At 35.7% G+C, this 16963-nt stretch overlaps 2 protein-coding genes across 2 annotated transcripts in view; both read left to right on the top strand.

Moving 5' to 3' along the window:
* Positions 1-137: 137 nt before the first annotated feature.
* Positions 138-5848, top strand: snrnp27 (small nuclear ribonucleoprotein 27 (U4/U6.U5)). The gene is made up of 6 exons (XM_042753256.1): positions 138-348; positions 2543-2669; positions 2825-2937; positions 4567-4646; positions 5028-5092; positions 5533-5848. The coding sequence occupies exons 1-6, from the start codon at positions 312-314 to the stop codon at positions 5585-5587; spliced, it is 477 nt and encodes a 158-aa protein (XP_042609190.1). The 5' UTR covers positions 138-311; the 3' UTR covers positions 5588-5848.
* A 1138-nt stretch (positions 5849-6986) lies between these two features.
* The window catches only part of LOC109102430 (max dimerization protein 1-like), a 30575-nt gene continuing 20598 nt past the window's right edge, over positions 6987-16963 (top strand). The window contains exons 1-2 of the mRNA XM_042757263.1: positions 6987-7713; positions 8416-8515. Coding sequence (XP_042613197.1) covers positions 7647-7713; positions 8416-8515 — 167 coding nt within the window. The 5' untranslated portion in view covers positions 6987-7646. The remainder of the gene's footprint in view (positions 7714-8415; positions 8516-16963) is intronic.

The following is a 16963-nucleotide window of genomic DNA, read 5'->3' as shown; positions in this document are numbered from 1 at the left end:
TACAAATATGTTGCAAGCAGTTCGTATTTGCTGTTAAAGTATCTCAGATGCATTTAACTGAACACCGATGTGTAATTAATAATATTGATTTTAATTTGACATTCAAGCTATATAAGCGGAGCGAAATGTTTGGTAGGGTAGGAACTATTTGTCGCGGAACACTTGAAGGGTTTGTTGTCCCGGACTGCTTTTTGAGGCGCACAGTTGATGTCGACCATCGGACGTTTGAGTCTAGAAATTTCTAGTTAACTAGGTTTGTGAACGCGCTGTTTGAAAGAAAAAGAAAGAGTGCGATTCATATTGATCCAGTCATGGGAAGAAGCAGGAGCCGAACACCACCACGACGAGGTTTGAATTCAGTTATTGTTTTAAGTGTTTGGTTTGTAACGCGTGACTGGATTCTGTTGTTAGCATCACAGCTAGCGCACATTCATCACACAAATCTGATCAGCTGAGTTGTCTTGCTTTTCAAACTCTTTCTACGATTTGAAATGTTCTACAGTCCAGTGTAATACAGATAAATACAATGTTTTCCAAATTGAAGTATTAAACTAGCATTTCATTAGCTGCCGAACTACATCTTTAATATTGTTTGTTTATTAACCTCGTCATTGCTAATTATAAAACACGACTTTTGTTATTAAATGTTTGTTTCACAAATGGTGCAAGGGTTGCAACATAAGTGACAAATTATCATAAAAGATTAATTGTAAACATTATTGATCACACTAAAATGAGCATTACAATTTTTTTTAAATGGGGGGAAAACTGAAAATCATTATCACATTATCACATTAAAATGAACAGCATAAAATGTCATTAAAATGATGTCAAACACGTTACTGATTACACTTAAGAATGAATGGATCACAACATTAAATAAATTTAAAAAAAAAACTGTAACATTACAGAAAATGAATATAATCTAAAATTTGATCACACTGCAATCAATAGATTATAACATTAAAGTTATTTTTAGTGTAAAATCAAATTATCTCGGTATTAATGATCACGCTAAAACATTATAACATGAAAATAATTTTAATAAAATAAAAATATTTCAAAGTCATTATTAAAGGCACAATAAGTAATTTTTCGCCGCTAGAGAGCGTGTATTCAAAGGCGTAGTGTGATGACGCAGTGACTGAGTGTGGAATCATGGGAGTTGTCGTCTTCATCCCCACAGCGCTGTTTTATCATACTAGACACACTTGAAAATTCTGTTTATAATGTTACTCTGTGCGGTTGTCACCGGTCTATAAAAACGCAAAACATTAATGCGTCTTTGGTGTTTTCTACAAAACAAAACCTGAAATCAAGGGATTATGACGTCATTGGCAGGCACTAGTTAAAATAGCTTATTTCTCTGGATTTAAACATTTTTCGAAACATTTGGGGAAAAGTACACAAGTCAGCAAAATATACAACACTGTTCTAGTGGTTTTTGGATATGTTCTAAAAAAAAAAATTCTAAATATTGTGCCTTAATCACACTTAAAATTATTAGCACAAAATCAGTCGATTGTAACATTCAAATATGAAGAAAAAAGAATCTGGTAAATATGGTGATGAAATTATGTACACTATTATTATTTATTATTATTATTATTATTATTATTATTATTATTATTATTATGAAAAAAATTTGTACCAGGATCTGTTAGTATCTTAAATGGTAAGATATATTAGTATAAGTTTTTAGCTTTTCAAGTTTTTCGTCTGTGTGTTTAATGATTGTTAATGTTGTAATCTGTGTATCACTGTGGCTTTAGATTCCAAGACAAATTTCCTTGTAAAAGCGCATTAAATTACAACTCTAACTCTGAAAAATAATTTATAAATGATCATTAAATTACAACTCTAAACCAAATGAAGGGAACAAGGGACTTTTCTGGCAAATTCAAAAATATTTATTTTTAGGGCTGTAACTATCCTATATTTGCTCTCAAATGACATTTTCCTGTTAGGTCTGTAAAGCTGCTTTGAAACAATCTGTAAAAAAAGAAAGATCATTTATGATAAATCACATCCAAAATAAAAGTGTTGTTTACATATATATGTATGTGTACTAGGGTTATTTATTATGTATATATAAATACACACACATAAATTATATATTTAGAAAATATTTACATGGTAGTTTATATACATTTATATATTTATATTCTTATATTTTTATTATATATAAATATATTTAATATATAAACATAACATATTCTTCTTAAATATATACATCCATGTGTGTGTATTTTGTATATACATAATAAATATACACAGTATACACACATATATTATGTAAACAAAACTTTTATTTTGGATGTGAGTTTTGTTTACATAATCATGATTAATCATTTGACTTATATTTTATATTATATATAAATATATTTGTGTATATATAAACACCATATTGCATGTGTGTGTATTTAATATAAAATAAACAGTAAACACAGATATTATGGATTTTGGATGTGATTAATCATTTGACAGCCCTATTTATTTTGTTTCAGACTTTTTGTAATGACTTTATGATCTGTCATTCCAGAGAGACGGCGCTCGCGCTCGACCTCGCGAGATCGTGAGAGGAGGCGCAGGGAGCGTGAGAGGTCCCGGTCCCGCGACAGAGACAGACGAAGGTCACGCTCACGTTCCCCCCACAGACGCAGATCCAGGTGAGCTTGTGGCTTCAGACACTCGCAGTTCACAATATGTACACACAGCTGATAAGTGAAGAACATAACAAACCTGTGAATCTGGTTAGATAAAACACAGATGTTTAGTTTTTGATAACCCTCCCTCCAGCTGTGTGCCTGTCTTGTTTATTCAGGTCTCCACGGCGACACCGCTCCTCCTCCCAATCTCCATTGCGGCAGAAGGACAGACGGGACGATGACAGGAAGGAAGTAAAGGACAAACCAGCAAAGGTCCATCAGATATCAGGTGGAGATTGTCACTTTATAAACCCTTCTTACCCTACAATAGAGTGCTGTAGCGATGATGTTTTTTATAGGCCAGACAGGAAGTTAGCATCAACAATAGAGTGCTGTAGCGATGGGCATTTTTTCTATTGGCCTTTTTTTCTGATTCTCACATATTTTGTTCATCAAATTTTGCTAAAGCTAAATATGGGTTATAAACAAACTGCACCAAAGCTTGCACGACTTTGTCAACCTTCACTAAGCTTCAAAAACTCTTTCAGTTTTATTCAAAAAAAGAAAAAAGTTTGTGTTAGAATATGATTATTAACACAACATGGGTCAGATTTACTAACAAGTCCTCTTTTGGCATTAAGAAACTATTGTCAGGATTTATAGTGAAAGGTTTGCAATGAAAAGGCGTGAAAAGTTATTTTTTACAAGTGACCTTATTGCATATTCATTTGTAGGAGTTTCCGTTTCAGACACAAAAATGATGAGAGGAGAGTTTTCATAGATCATGCACAGTGATTTACTAAGGTTTTTGTATTCAGTTTACTGGTTATTGCACCATTATTTAATGACCAAAAAAAGCATGTCTTAATCCATTTTGCAGCTGTGTTTAGTAATTTTGTGTTACCTGCACCTGATTAACATCAGCTCTGCTTGTTTATGACCTTACTCTAACTTGTGCTGCTTAGTAGATAGCGTTTGTCAATATGGAAATCTCCCATCTGTGTCTTTAACTTGCACATTGTCTGTAGATCAGCCGCAGAACTTTCCACTCCCATCTGCGCTTTTATGAGATTGCGCTCTCATGCTAATTTGCCCTGTTTAGTAAATCTGGCCCAAAGGCTGTAAAATCAGACTGGTACATAGATGAGTTTTCTTGTTCAGCATGATGATGTTTAATATAAAAGTAAATGCTTTAAAAAAAAAGAAATTAAAAAACACACTCAAACTCAGTTATTAATGTAGAGTAAACTGTGACAAATACTTGAGCTTGTGTTAACCACAGACCTTATTTCAGGCATTTAACCAAAACCTTTTCAAAATACCCCAGTGACTTCAGGACGATGGAACTGGAAGTGCAAAAATGTCAACTCATTTCTGGGTTTTGGTCTACAAAAATGTCATTCTTGCAGCACTCTATAAAGTCTCATTTCAGATGTGCATTAGCCACAGATCTGAATCTAAAGAGTTTCCCACTTAGAGTCAATCAAAACTTTTGTTAGGAAGGTGAGAAAATCATTAATAGTCAATGTTCCTGTGTTTACCAGAATTCACTGTATTTACATATTAATAAAGTCAAAGTATGTTATTAGTCACATACGCAAAAAAAAAATTTTCTCAGGTCAGCTACATGTTCCTAGTCTTATTGTGCATGATTCATCAGTTCGTGTTATTCCAAAGATAAAATAAAGGGTCATAATTGTTTATTAAAATGCATATATATGAATGGTAGACTGCATCAACATGCTCTCAGGGTTGATCTTGACCTTCAGTTTACACATCTCAGTCAAATGTCCTCCTCAAGAGTCAAACTACAGAAGTAAAATGGGATGTGAACGCTTTTCATTCTGATATCACGGTGCTGAGAACAGCCCCTGAATGTACCCGTGTCTCACACTTTTTCATCTGATTGCTCATGCAGCTGAGGACATGCAAGGAAAGACTGAGGAGGAAATCGAGATGATGAAACTGATGGGCTTTGGAGCCTTTGACAGCACAAAGGTGAGAACACTTTCTTTACTGCTAAACCATGATCCGGTTCATTCTACAAGAACAACCAAACGAGAAGTAGATGTACTTTGTAGTTTGATTACAATATGTATAGTATTTTATTTTTTATGCTTGACAAATAATAGCAGTGTATTGTCGAGCTGCTTGCAGTTTTTTCAAGTGGCAAAGCTGATCCTCTAAATAACCACAAGGTGGCACAGCTAGACAGTGTATGCTAAAGATATTCCTGTTAAAAATCAATTAAAGTTAAAGAGAAAATCTTAAATATTGTTCCATAAAATTCTTCCCTATTTATTTTCTTAATGCCCAGTACTGTTAACATAATATGAGCATAATGTATGGTGTACAATTGTTGTCATTTTTATTCATCAGGGCAAGAAGAAGGAGGGATCCGATGCTGCGTTTGCATTTAACGTGTCGCAAAAGAGAAAATACAGGTCTGTGTGTGTGTGTGTGTATGTATGTATATATATATATATATATATGTGTGTGTGTGTGTATATATATAATATATATATATATATATATATATATATATATATATATAATATTTTTTTTTTTTTTTTTTTTTTTTTTTTTTTTTTCTGAAAATGATACTGGTCATCTGCCCAACTCCAAGATCCTGGACTTGATATTAGTTTTGTGATTTGTAAGTCCTGGCTTTATTTTATAATTGAATCCTTTATTATTTTTTATATACATGTACAAATTTGCAAGTGTTATGAAAAAAGTTAATATCCCAGCAACAGTTACGTATTTGGCCAATCACCCCTGCAGGTACTGCACAGCTAAATGACGAACGTTCTCATTGGTGGGCAGTGATGTAATGTTTTGGTGCAGGAAGGAGATCAATGATGTAATCATATTTCTCTTGCAGGCAATACATGAACAGGAAAGGTGGTTTCAACAGACCTTTGGATTTTATTGCCTGATGGAGTCGTCAATAACCATATCTTAACAACTTTGATGTCTTTGTGATTAAACGTATATATTCTCTTTACTTCCCTGAGTTTATGTAAATGTGTTTCAGCAGTTTTTCCATCTGTTTTGTTTTTCGGTTAATGGCTGTAATGTAAGTGTCAGTTTAGTTTGTAGGAGCAAATATTAAAAGGATTTGATTGCACATTGATTGCCTTGTACACCTTATTTAGTGAAAACTTTGCCGTACTAAATAAATGGGAACTCGTATTGAATATTTTTGTCTTTGTCCAGTGTTATTGTGCAATTTTAATAGAATTCATGTTTTTGAAAAATGCCACCTCTATTGCATATTTTTAATGGTGCCTAATTTGTTTAAAAACATCCAGAGAAAGAAATAAAAGTAAAGAGACTTGGAAAATAATTCCACTGTTATCGGTTTAAAACGTACGAATCATGTTAAGTCATTTTAATCATCAGCATGTACAAGGGAGGTGTGTCTGTTGAGTTCCGGAACCTTTTAAAGGAGCCCAATCACAGGCGACAGTGCTGCGGCAGAACAGCCAATCATAGCATAACAACAACACATTATTTGCATAATGATCCATTTTGGCTCAGGAGCAAATGCCAAAATACAACGGCACAGGTTCTACCATTGCTCCAAAATGGCGCTACAGTGCTACTTAGTTGCACCATTATCTTGCGGAAACGCATTACAGCAGTCACATATTCACGCTTTGGAATGCATCTCAGCCATTGGTCCGTTCTAGATGCGCTCTGGTAGATTGACAGCAAACGCATCCAATGAGAAGCCCGCTTCCTGTATCGTCTGTCCAATAGAATTGCAGGTTCTCCCGAGCCTCTGAGAGGCGTTCAGCAACATGACAGCAGCTAGCAAACATCTCATCTGCCTGGCTCAACGACGTTATGGTTTCGCTAGCTGCGTGTTTTTTGTCCTATTTTTGATTAATTTTCCTCAGTTGCACACAGCCACAGCTTAGCATGTGCAGCTCGAGCTGTTTAATAAGTAGCCACATCGTTTGTCACGCTTGAAATATCGAAACCAGCGATTGTTTGGACTTTGGGAGGCCGTGTATTCTGTTTTCAACGCATTTTTTCAACGACCAGTCAAGATTTTTCCCTTTTTTATTACACAACACAATATTGCCTACCACCTCGCTGAACAGGCATATCAAAATTGACGCTTTTTTTCAATTAAACAAGAAGGAATTGGGGTTGAATGCTGTTTTGTTTTGTTTTGGGGTTTTTTTAGCCAGCACAGCAGCACTAAAGCTCGAAATAATTAGCAAAAATAATATCACCACCTGCTTAAATATAAGTTACTCATTTTTTTTTGATATGATTTACTATTATTTTTTCTGTAAATGTTTGAGATGTGGATACATTTAATTTTGCCTGTTTTTCTTCCAGACTCAACGGTGGTCTCTAGTTAACAGCGTTTGCTGTCAGTATCAGAGCCTAAAACTGACCAAGCGCAGAACTAAAGCCGTGATCTCTTATCTGTTTGACAGCTCATCTATAAAAGTCTTTAGACCTTCCTGAGTGTCACCACTTACATGCTTTCAGGAAGACTTGCCAGATTTTGCAAACCTGGAAGGGTTTTTGTTGTTCGTCTCGTGTTGTCCTCCCAGTTTTAACATTTGATTTAATATCTCGTTTAATATGAACAAGACTAGTTAATTTAGTTGTTTTTGGCAGCTGAGGGACGTTTTTATTCAGTTTTTATCATCCAGCTATTTGGAAACCAGCGTGTTTATTTGTTAGATTTTTTATTCACCATTTTTGAGAGCCCCCACTACCATTTTTTTGTACACGTTTCTGATTTTCTGAAATAGCAACAAACCCCTACTAAACATTTCCTTCGCTGTCTTATACAAAATATATATATATATATATAAATATATATTGTAAATTCGCCTGACTGGATTTTTCTTAGTCGAAACGCTGGAGGAGAAAGAAGCGTGATTAAACGAAAGGCTGCTAGGTGTTTTTTTCCTCGTTTATTTCTGACCCGGATTGTCCTTTTTTTTTTATCGGTGTTTAATGCCTAAAATGACGGCTGTTGAGAAACTGCAGATGTTGATCGAAGCAGCTGAATATCTTGATCGAAGAGAAAGAGGTAAAGTGACAGTTTACGAGATTTATATTTTTCTAGTGTCAATATAAAATTGTGTTCTGGCTTGCAAATTAATCCTGACACTGTTGCTAGGGTGCTTGTCTGCTGTAAAGCAAAAAATAGGGGCTTCGACCTATTTATTAGAGGTGAATGCATGATATGCAGATGTGTTTTTTATTCTTTTCTTTTTTCCCCGTTGTTATGACATTTGGTGAAGATCAAGACATGGAGAAGTGGCCACTTTAGATGTCTGAGACTGTGTGCTGGCCAGTCACCATACGCTTGTCTTTTACAGGGGACACTAATTTGTTGTTAACGCTCTCTAGGGATAAAACCAAAGCTTATATAGCATATATATATATTTTTAATGATTCTTGATGACATGTTTGTGTGCAAATGTGCAACTGAAATGCATTTTTCAAGCACTGCTGTTGGTATACAGTGGAGGGTTTCCTGGTGCATCCCCCCTCCCATCTATCTGTTGTGGTTCGGCTGGCTATTGGGTTTACTTCAGTTCAGATGACATCATTGACCCAAAAGCAAGACATCTGGCAAGAAATTGGTTAATTTTAACGTAGAGCATAACCGCTTTTCTCCCAGGTTCTAAAAAAATGGTCAATGTTTGTAATCAATGGCTTTGATTTTCAGGTAGCCAATTGTTCTTTGTGGTCTAATGAGCTTCTAAATGTCTCTGTTTGAATTTGCAAGCGGAGCACGGCTATGCCTCCATGTTACCCTTCACCAGCAATAAAGAGAGGGATGGCTTGAAACGAAAAATCAAAAACAAGAAAAACTGCAGCAGCAGGTACTTTCACCAGGTTTCACCAGAAATGTTTAGCCTAGTCAATCCTGAAACCATTTGAGAGTTTTTATCCAAAGCAAAATTTAAAAATAGGCTCTTTTATAGTATTTTAACTTGTTACTTGCCACAGAAATGCCAAACAATCTATGATGGCTTGAAATGAAAAACCAAAACCAAGAACAATTTCAGCAGCAGGTACTTCCACCTACTTGTACGGAAATGCATTCAAAGAAATTTTTGAAGAAATTGCTCTTTTATAGTTTTTTTACTCATTACTTGCCATGAAAACACCAACCAACCAACGAATCTACAATGTCTTTGAAACAAAAAAATAATAATCAAGAAAAAATTGAGCAATATTTACTTCCACCTACGCTTTAAAAAGAAAAAAAAAATCAATGACATGTACGGTAAAATACCAGCAGCTGTGGTTGCCAGAACTTCACCACCATAAATAGGGAATCAGCATTTTAGGTTGTACAGACTTGAATTAAATTCACAATTAAAAAAACGTATTTCATTAACTGATGTAATGTTAATATACCAACCTAGTTAAAGGGTTAGTTCACCCAAAAATTAAAATGATGTCATTAATGACTCACCCTCATGTCGTTCCAAACCCATAAGACCTCCGTTCATCTTCGGAACACAGTTTAAGATATTTTAGATTTAGTCCGAGTGCTTTCTGTCCCTCCATTGAGAATGGATGTACGGTATACTGTCCACGTCCAGAAAGGTAATAAAAACATCTTCAAAGTAGTCCATGTGACATCAGAGGGTCAGTTAGAATTTGTTGAAGCATCGAAAATACATTTTGGTCCAAAAATAGCAAAAATTACGACTTTATTCAGCATTGTCTTCTCTTCCGGGTCTGTTGTGAGCGCATTCTGCAGTTTATTTAAGTGTTTAAGGGGATTTGGCTACTTTAAGTTATGATGCTTTAATTGTTTAAGGTGATTTCTTTATTTTTTTATTGATGAAGTAATGAGTTGCAGTGATAAACAGTTTCTTTTTTTTTGTGCTTGTAATGATTTTTGCGTCTTTCTCGGACAGTTTTAAATGATTCCACACTGCCGACATGTTTGTTGCATTAGTGCGTGCCTCTATTTGATCGCATCACGTCATTTTTCGGTGCAATTTATTCGGTCTTTTTGCTTATTTGGAATTTCGGTTGCCGAACATTCGGTGCATCCCTAATTGCTCTCTTATAGGACACCAACCAATCTATCTACAATAACAGATTAGTAACTGCAGTAGCATCATGGCAGATCTATTAGTGTGCACTCTGTGTACGGTGTGAATGGTCCATGTGTTTTTCTACCCTCCGATTCCCAATACGCCCTCTAACCAGGAACATCATCCGTGATTCACACATCACTTCAAAGGGACCGTGTGTCCCGTGAGTGATTTCTGAATTAGCAGACCTGCGCATATCTGCACCATGTGTGTGCGTGACACAAACACACCCACTGATTCATCCCCATGCAGAAGCAGTCAGGACACGCCATCCCACATTCAACATGGAGAGAGACGTACACTCACACGCTGCTCGCTTCTTTCCCTGTGACTCTCACCACCCACGTTCCACAGTCACAATTTACTCACTCACTACTCAACACCTCAGCTTTCATAAGCATCATCCAATCAGTACGCCTGGAACTGTCCGTCGCCTGTCAGTGGGTTAAATCAGTTGCCTTAAATTGTTTTCCAAAGTAGAGCTGATCGTTATTATGTTTTACAATTATGTTTATTGTAAAATGTTTGTTTGCCACCTATTATTAGACAATGCTGTTTTTATGTTCTTATTAGTAGTGAAACCATTCAAACCATTCATTATTATGGAGGAGTCATCAAAAGAAGGACCAACAGACATGTTCACAATTAATGTTTTGAAGTCTTTTTTTCTAAATGCTTATTATAGATATTATTTTGAACACCTCATCCATGCATGTTTCACAAGGTTTATAGGTTATTGTTCAAAGTCAATTCCCCTGTACGATGAATAGGATTTTTTTTTACTGCTGATCCATAATAATGTTGCATTTAAGTGAATATTAAACATCAAATATGATCTGATTGCCTAATGACGTGCCTGTTCAGAAAATTATGTTACTCTGAATCTGACTGGTCTGATAAAGGTAAGGAGGGATTTTGAGACGGATAGTTTATTCTTGCACTAAGGGGAGATCTTTTAGCTGTAGCTGACATTGCTGTCATACTCTGCATATGATACTGATTCATAGCCATTTGGCCCCTCTTAAACAGGTCAGCATAGGGTCATAAAAGCTGCTGCTTCTGAATCATGGAGATTAACCATTTTGGGAATATGAACTTGAATAAAGGTCTAGTTATTGTGTGACCCAGCTTGCTGAAAAAGTCCCCAACACTAATCTGTGTCTGGGTGTCTGTGTGGCTTGTAACTGGATATTAAGGCCTAACAAGGGTAGCACTGGGTTTGTAGCTATTTATATACAGCCTTATGGTGTGTTCAGTGTAAGTTGTTGTTTACATGTTGGTTTAGTTGATAAAGAAATTGTGAGAGGTGTCTTTTTAATGTAACAGGTCTCTAGACATGCAATTACAGAGTGATTGTCCAACATGTGTTGCCATCAACTCTACTAGCAGAATCTTTATTAACTATACAAGGTCATAGAATATTGCTTAGACAAAGACAGTAAGGTTAATAGCGTGGTCCAAAATTAACAGTAGCCAGACGTCAAATGCTAGTTTAATTGTTTTTCAGTAAAACGATACAGTAAAGAACTTTCCCAGTGAAAATACAGTAAAAACTGTAATATTGTGAAATAGTATTGCAATTCAAAATTGCTAGGGGTGCAACGGATCTTAAGCCTGTTCCAGAAGAAAGATTGGCATCGTGAAACAATCGTGGCGATTTCTGTGATCGTGGTTCCTAATTGGTGGTCTTATGTCGTACAGTGAGAAAGGTTCAAAGATGGCCGTTGTCACGGTTTTGCGACCAAAGATAGCCTACGATAATTTTCTGACAGTGTAAGAAATTCAGCATGATCATTGCACAGTTCGTTTGCTGCTATGACCCACGTTTACTGACCATCCAATAAAAACGTGACGTGAAATCAACACGACACAGTGCTAAAACATAAGACTGCGTAGCTCAAGCTCTTATCGCTTCCTCTTTCGCCGCTTGCGCTTTTTTCAGTGCGCATAAAAACTACAATTGCCAAATTGTGATTCATCATGTTTTTTTTTGTTTTTCACTAGTTCATGCTGATAACGTTTTATTCTTCTGTAGTCACACGCGTCGTAGCCTACGAGTCAATAGGTGTCGTCATCGTACAGTCTGCATACATGTTGTACCCAAGTTTATCAGATCAGTGGCGCACATGTGATTTGCAATGATCTTATAGGATTGCTAAAATCATGCAGTGTGTAGAAGGCTGTAGATCCACGATCCATACATGTGAAGTTGTATTCATCTATGCTTGTAATTTGTGTAATAGTTCTGGTTTTATTGCTGACTTTAGTTAAGTGGGTAGTTTTTGCTGTTGTATAGAATTAAAGTAAGCTTTCAGTTATTTTTATTTATTTATTTTATTTATTTATTTTTTTGCTGATCCTAAAAATGATCCGATCCATTACTCAAAATCTGTAATTTGATCTGAACCGTGGGTTTTGTGATTCATTGCACCACTAAAAATTCACTAAACGTTTTCTATTTTTACATTTTTTAATTTATTCCTGTGAGGACATACAGGGCCGAATTTACACACAGGCATTCTAGGCACGTGCCTATGCTTGCTCCTCCAGGGGGGCCCAAACACAATGAAGAAATATATCATATTTTTTGTTATGCTATGAGCTATACAACAGTAAAAGACAAAAAAACAGTGAGCATTGAGCATATAAATATAACGAACAATAGAGTAAAAAATGACAAACTATTTTCAAGTTTTCTACCTTTTTTATGTACGGAAATCACGCGAATTTATCAGTAAAACAGTTTCTCAGCTGAAAAGCTATATGACATTTCTCAGTAGCGAGGTTTATAAAGCAGTTCAACGAAAGGATTCGCTATTAGTAGACGCTGCTGCTAAACACTGCTGAGAGATGCACAGACACAGGTATTCACACAGGCTTAATCTCTCTCTCTCTCTCTCTCTCTCTCTCTCTCAAACTGCATTAGCCTGCATATCAATGGTCCAAGCCTCTGTTATTAGCTCTAAAATGACGTTTTGGAATTTGCAACGGATGGTTTATCTTGAAATAATTCATCTGAACAATATCTTGAGGTGTGGTTTTGACACCCGGTCATCAAAATTATTAGAGAAATAATGCACTCCCGAAGTGGTAATGTAGCCACGAAGCTGGAGCCTATTAATGGATCGGTCTTTCTCCATTCTCACACAAATTAAGACATCCGATTTTTATTGACTGAATGCAAGCGCTTATTGCGATAGGAAACACTGTAACGGTTACCACTGATTGCGAAATATTTTTGTTTGCTGGGGTGGTAATATTATATAGGCCTATTAATAAGGAAGGGCGCCCAAAAAATATTTTTGCCTAAGTCACGATAAGAGGTATTTTTATGGAAACCATGATACATTTTTTTTGATGAATAGAAAGTTTAAAAGAAAACAGCATTTATTTGAAATAGAAAACAAACACCTTTACTGCTACTTTTAATCATTTTAATGCATCCTTGCTCAATAAAATTATTCACTAAATAAAATAAATTATATGACCAGTTAGAAATTTTCGTGGCCTGTTTTTTTTTTCTCAGTATAATTTTCATTGGCAGTGCTGGCGGAAAGGATTATTGCATACTCACCAGTGGTAGTTTTCTGAAACTATTAGTATCCAAGCTGTAGTAATGTTCCACTTTTATATTTTTGGCACAGGAGTTTAAACAAAATATGGTACCATGATGTGTTTCCCCTCCATTAACTCATTGTTCTTAGTCTGTATTAATCACCAGCTACTATAGGTAGGACAGGATGCATTATTTCCTGTAAATGTTGCAATATTTTATTTGCATATGCAATGCAAGTTACATTTTTAACACTTATTTTAAGAATAGCAGGTGGTGGGAAGTAAGTGGGTGCAAAATGGCCTCGTATTAAACAAATCTTGCTATCTTGATCATAATCATGAGCATACCTAAAAAAGATCAAACCAGTCCTGCAAGAAGTTTTGGTGCACCAAATACATGAAGAATCACACTTTAGAAAGCATCCGCACAGCCTCAGGATATTCCAGTAACCTACATTCACTACACCACCACTGGTGATAATGCATCATGCATGAAACGTTTTTGCTCAAGAATGCAGCCGGCATTTCTACGCTGAGCTCCTCACATCTCTCCAACTGACTCATTAGATGGCTTGAAGAATGGAAAGTGATTCAGTTGCTTGAGCTTTCAGTCCATTTGATAACAGAGCTTCTGAAAAGCATCTCAGGAATGCCATTTATGTATATGTTGGAGTGTGTGTTTTCTAAGACCCTTTATTATATGTAGGTCAGGTGGATCTCCTATCTAGTAGATCTCCCTCGTAAACCTGCCTTTCCCTCCAGCTTTCCGTTGTTGTGTTTCCTGGTGGATCGTGGGGGAAGGGTCGCAGCATGTCCCTGATTTGTGTACGTGTGAGAGCAGTGGGCTGGTGCCTTCCTCTCCCCCTCCCCCTCTTCTCTTCTTCATCCAGGCAAGCAGCGCAGCTCCAACACCCCCATTACATGTATGACAGCTCCTCCTACCTCTCACTTATATTCAGACCGTATGTGGGCTTATGCACATAGCAGCAGCCGTGGGTTTTCCTCTTGTTCCTGTATGAATGTTTGCACTGGTGCCATATTTTAAGCCCTTCCTGTAATGGTGTTTGGGAAACATGATGTTATGCCTTTGAGCCATCACAGGGTGGACTGGATGTATATGCAGCCAATCGGACCAGATATGTTGTAGGAAACTGCTTCGCCCTTTTATGTGTTGGAACAGGTGGTCTGGCAAGTGCAGTAGCAACGAGGGGAGTCGACTCTGAGTTACACAGTGATACGGGCTGTTATGTCACTGGTATCCATCGGTCCCCCCCGCCGACCCCCAAAATCCACCTCCTGAGCGAGATGCCAGCCAAGCAGATCAGCTGATCTCTGTGCATGGGCTTGCAAGGACGCTTGTTTATAAGTTCATCAACCAGTCTCAAAATATTTATAGCAATAATGGGCCGTAGAGAGGATAAATGCAGTATTATTTTAGTATTATGTATATACTATTGTATATTGTATATTTCACTTTAATGTTGTTCATTTCATTTTTTATTCTTTTTATTGATCAAATATTCCTAAAAATGTTTCACAGTTTCCACAAAAATATTAAGCAGCATTTTGAACATTGATAATAATAATGTTTCTTGAGCAACAAATCAGCATATTAGAATGATTTCTGAAGGATCATGTGACGCTGGAGAGAAGAAATTACATTTTAAATTATAATAATATTTAGCCTTATTGTTTTCTTTTTAAGTTTAGTAAAAAATGTAATTCATTTACAATGTGATTTTTTGTTTTATATACTATTATTAGTAGATTTAATTTTAATTTCAGTTTTAAAACCGTTTTTGTTTTATTTCCAGTTAGTAATTTTAGTGCTTCAACTCAAACTTATTTCAGTTAATTTCCAATGCATTTGTTTTCTCATTTTAGTTTAAGTTTCCTCTAGTATTTATAGTTTATTTTATTTCAGATTTATTTCAGTTAAAATGTTTTTAATAGTTTTGGTTTTAATATTAGTTAACAGCGATAACCCTGGGTAGATGTGATTATTTAATTTGACTCAAATGGCTGTGGGATAGAAGTGTGTTGTACTGTACCATTGTTTCAAATGTTCAGTCAATAAAACATTAAAATATGTCTTTCCAAAGAACATTTTAATCCTTCGATATGAAAATGATGTGACATAATGAAAGTAAAACCTCTTGAATGGACTGTACGTCTATCCTTCACAGCTCTGTCAAATTAAACTAAAGTTTTTTTTGTGTTCCTAAAAGGCAAGTTTAAAGGATTAGTTCACTTTCAGAATAAAAATTTCCTGATAATTTACTCACCCCCATGTCATACACAGGAGTACACAAACAAAGAGCTAACCACACATGACCCTTCCAGAGTGATTAAGTAATGCGTAAATTTGCAGACGCACATGTTGGAGCTACTGCAAGATGTGCATTTGTGGTAAAAAAGTATATAGAAGTTAATAAGACCCCTATTCCTCAGCTGGGTTTGTGTAGATCCCTTTAAAGCGGCACTGAAACTGCTATTTGACCTTCAGCCCGTTGGCCACCATTGAAGTCCATAATTAAGAAAAATCCTGGAATGTTTTCCTCAAATCTTTGCGAATGAAGACAGAAAGACATAAACATCTTTGATATAAATCAGGAAATTTTTATTCTGGAAGTGAACTACTCCTTTAAAGGAGTACAGGGATTTTGAGATGCTGACTTGAGAAGATATCTTCTCCTCAGACATCAGGAGGTATTTTTAGAGTGAGGGTTACTGCAGAAGGGGTCATGAGGTCAGTTTGAAGGATGGATGAATGTGATGAAGATGACACGATCCTTCCAAGCTTCAGAGCTTCCAAGTCCCAGTATTCTTTACAGTGTCTTCCGTTTGCTCTGTTCTACGTTCTGACCCATGCTCTAGTGTTCATCATGTAATCTCTTGGACAGGTTTGGGGAGTGTATGTGTACATTTATGCAAATTCTCCTTATATGCTGTTCCAGTCCACTGATTTGAATGGACAAGAGTGTTGAGTTACTGTCATGTAGAAATACTGCCTTCACGTTTCCTGGATTTTACTTTTCACTATGGAAATCATCATTTATGTGATTTGCAAGTGGTTTTTGTTGGAATAACATTGATTTCACGTATTTCATTTTTACTTTCATATTTCCGCTATTGATCAAAAGTTTAGGGTCAGTTAGTACTTTTATTCAGCAAGGACAGTAAAGACATATATAATGTTATAAAAGATTTCAATTAATGCTGCTGTTTTGAAATTCCTGTTAATCAAATAATCATTCAGTGCCACATCATCCTCCAGAAATCATTCTAATATCCTGATTTGGTGCTTTAAGAAACATTTTTTTATTCAGCTTTGCTATCACAGGAATAAAATACAATTTAAAATATATTCAAATCGAAAATATTGATTTAAAATTTTAATAATATTTCACAGTATTACTGTTTTACAGCATTTTTGATCAAATAAATGCAACCTTAGTGAACATAAGATAATTTTTTCAAAAACTAGTGTATTTTTCTATTTTTCACTTCCCAACAAAGAAAGGAAAGTTTTTTTTGTTGTTGTTGTAAGAATACAGTAAATTAAGAGCAAAAGATGTGCGTTAGTTGTGTAAGTAAAGCTTAATTGGTGTATTTGATCGTTCTCATGGTACCACAGAGAATAAAATGTGGTTTGGTTGC

This window comes from Cyprinus carpio, chromosome A5 (genome assembly GCF_018340385.1).
Source record: "Cyprinus carpio isolate SPL01 chromosome A5, ASM1834038v1, whole genome shotgun sequence".
NCBI classification, from domain to species: domain Eukaryota; kingdom Metazoa; phylum Chordata; class Actinopteri; order Cypriniformes; family Cyprinidae; genus Cyprinus; species Cyprinus carpio.
Note: the sequence above shows the minus strand (reverse complement) of the source record. Positions and strands in the feature narration are given on the sequence as shown.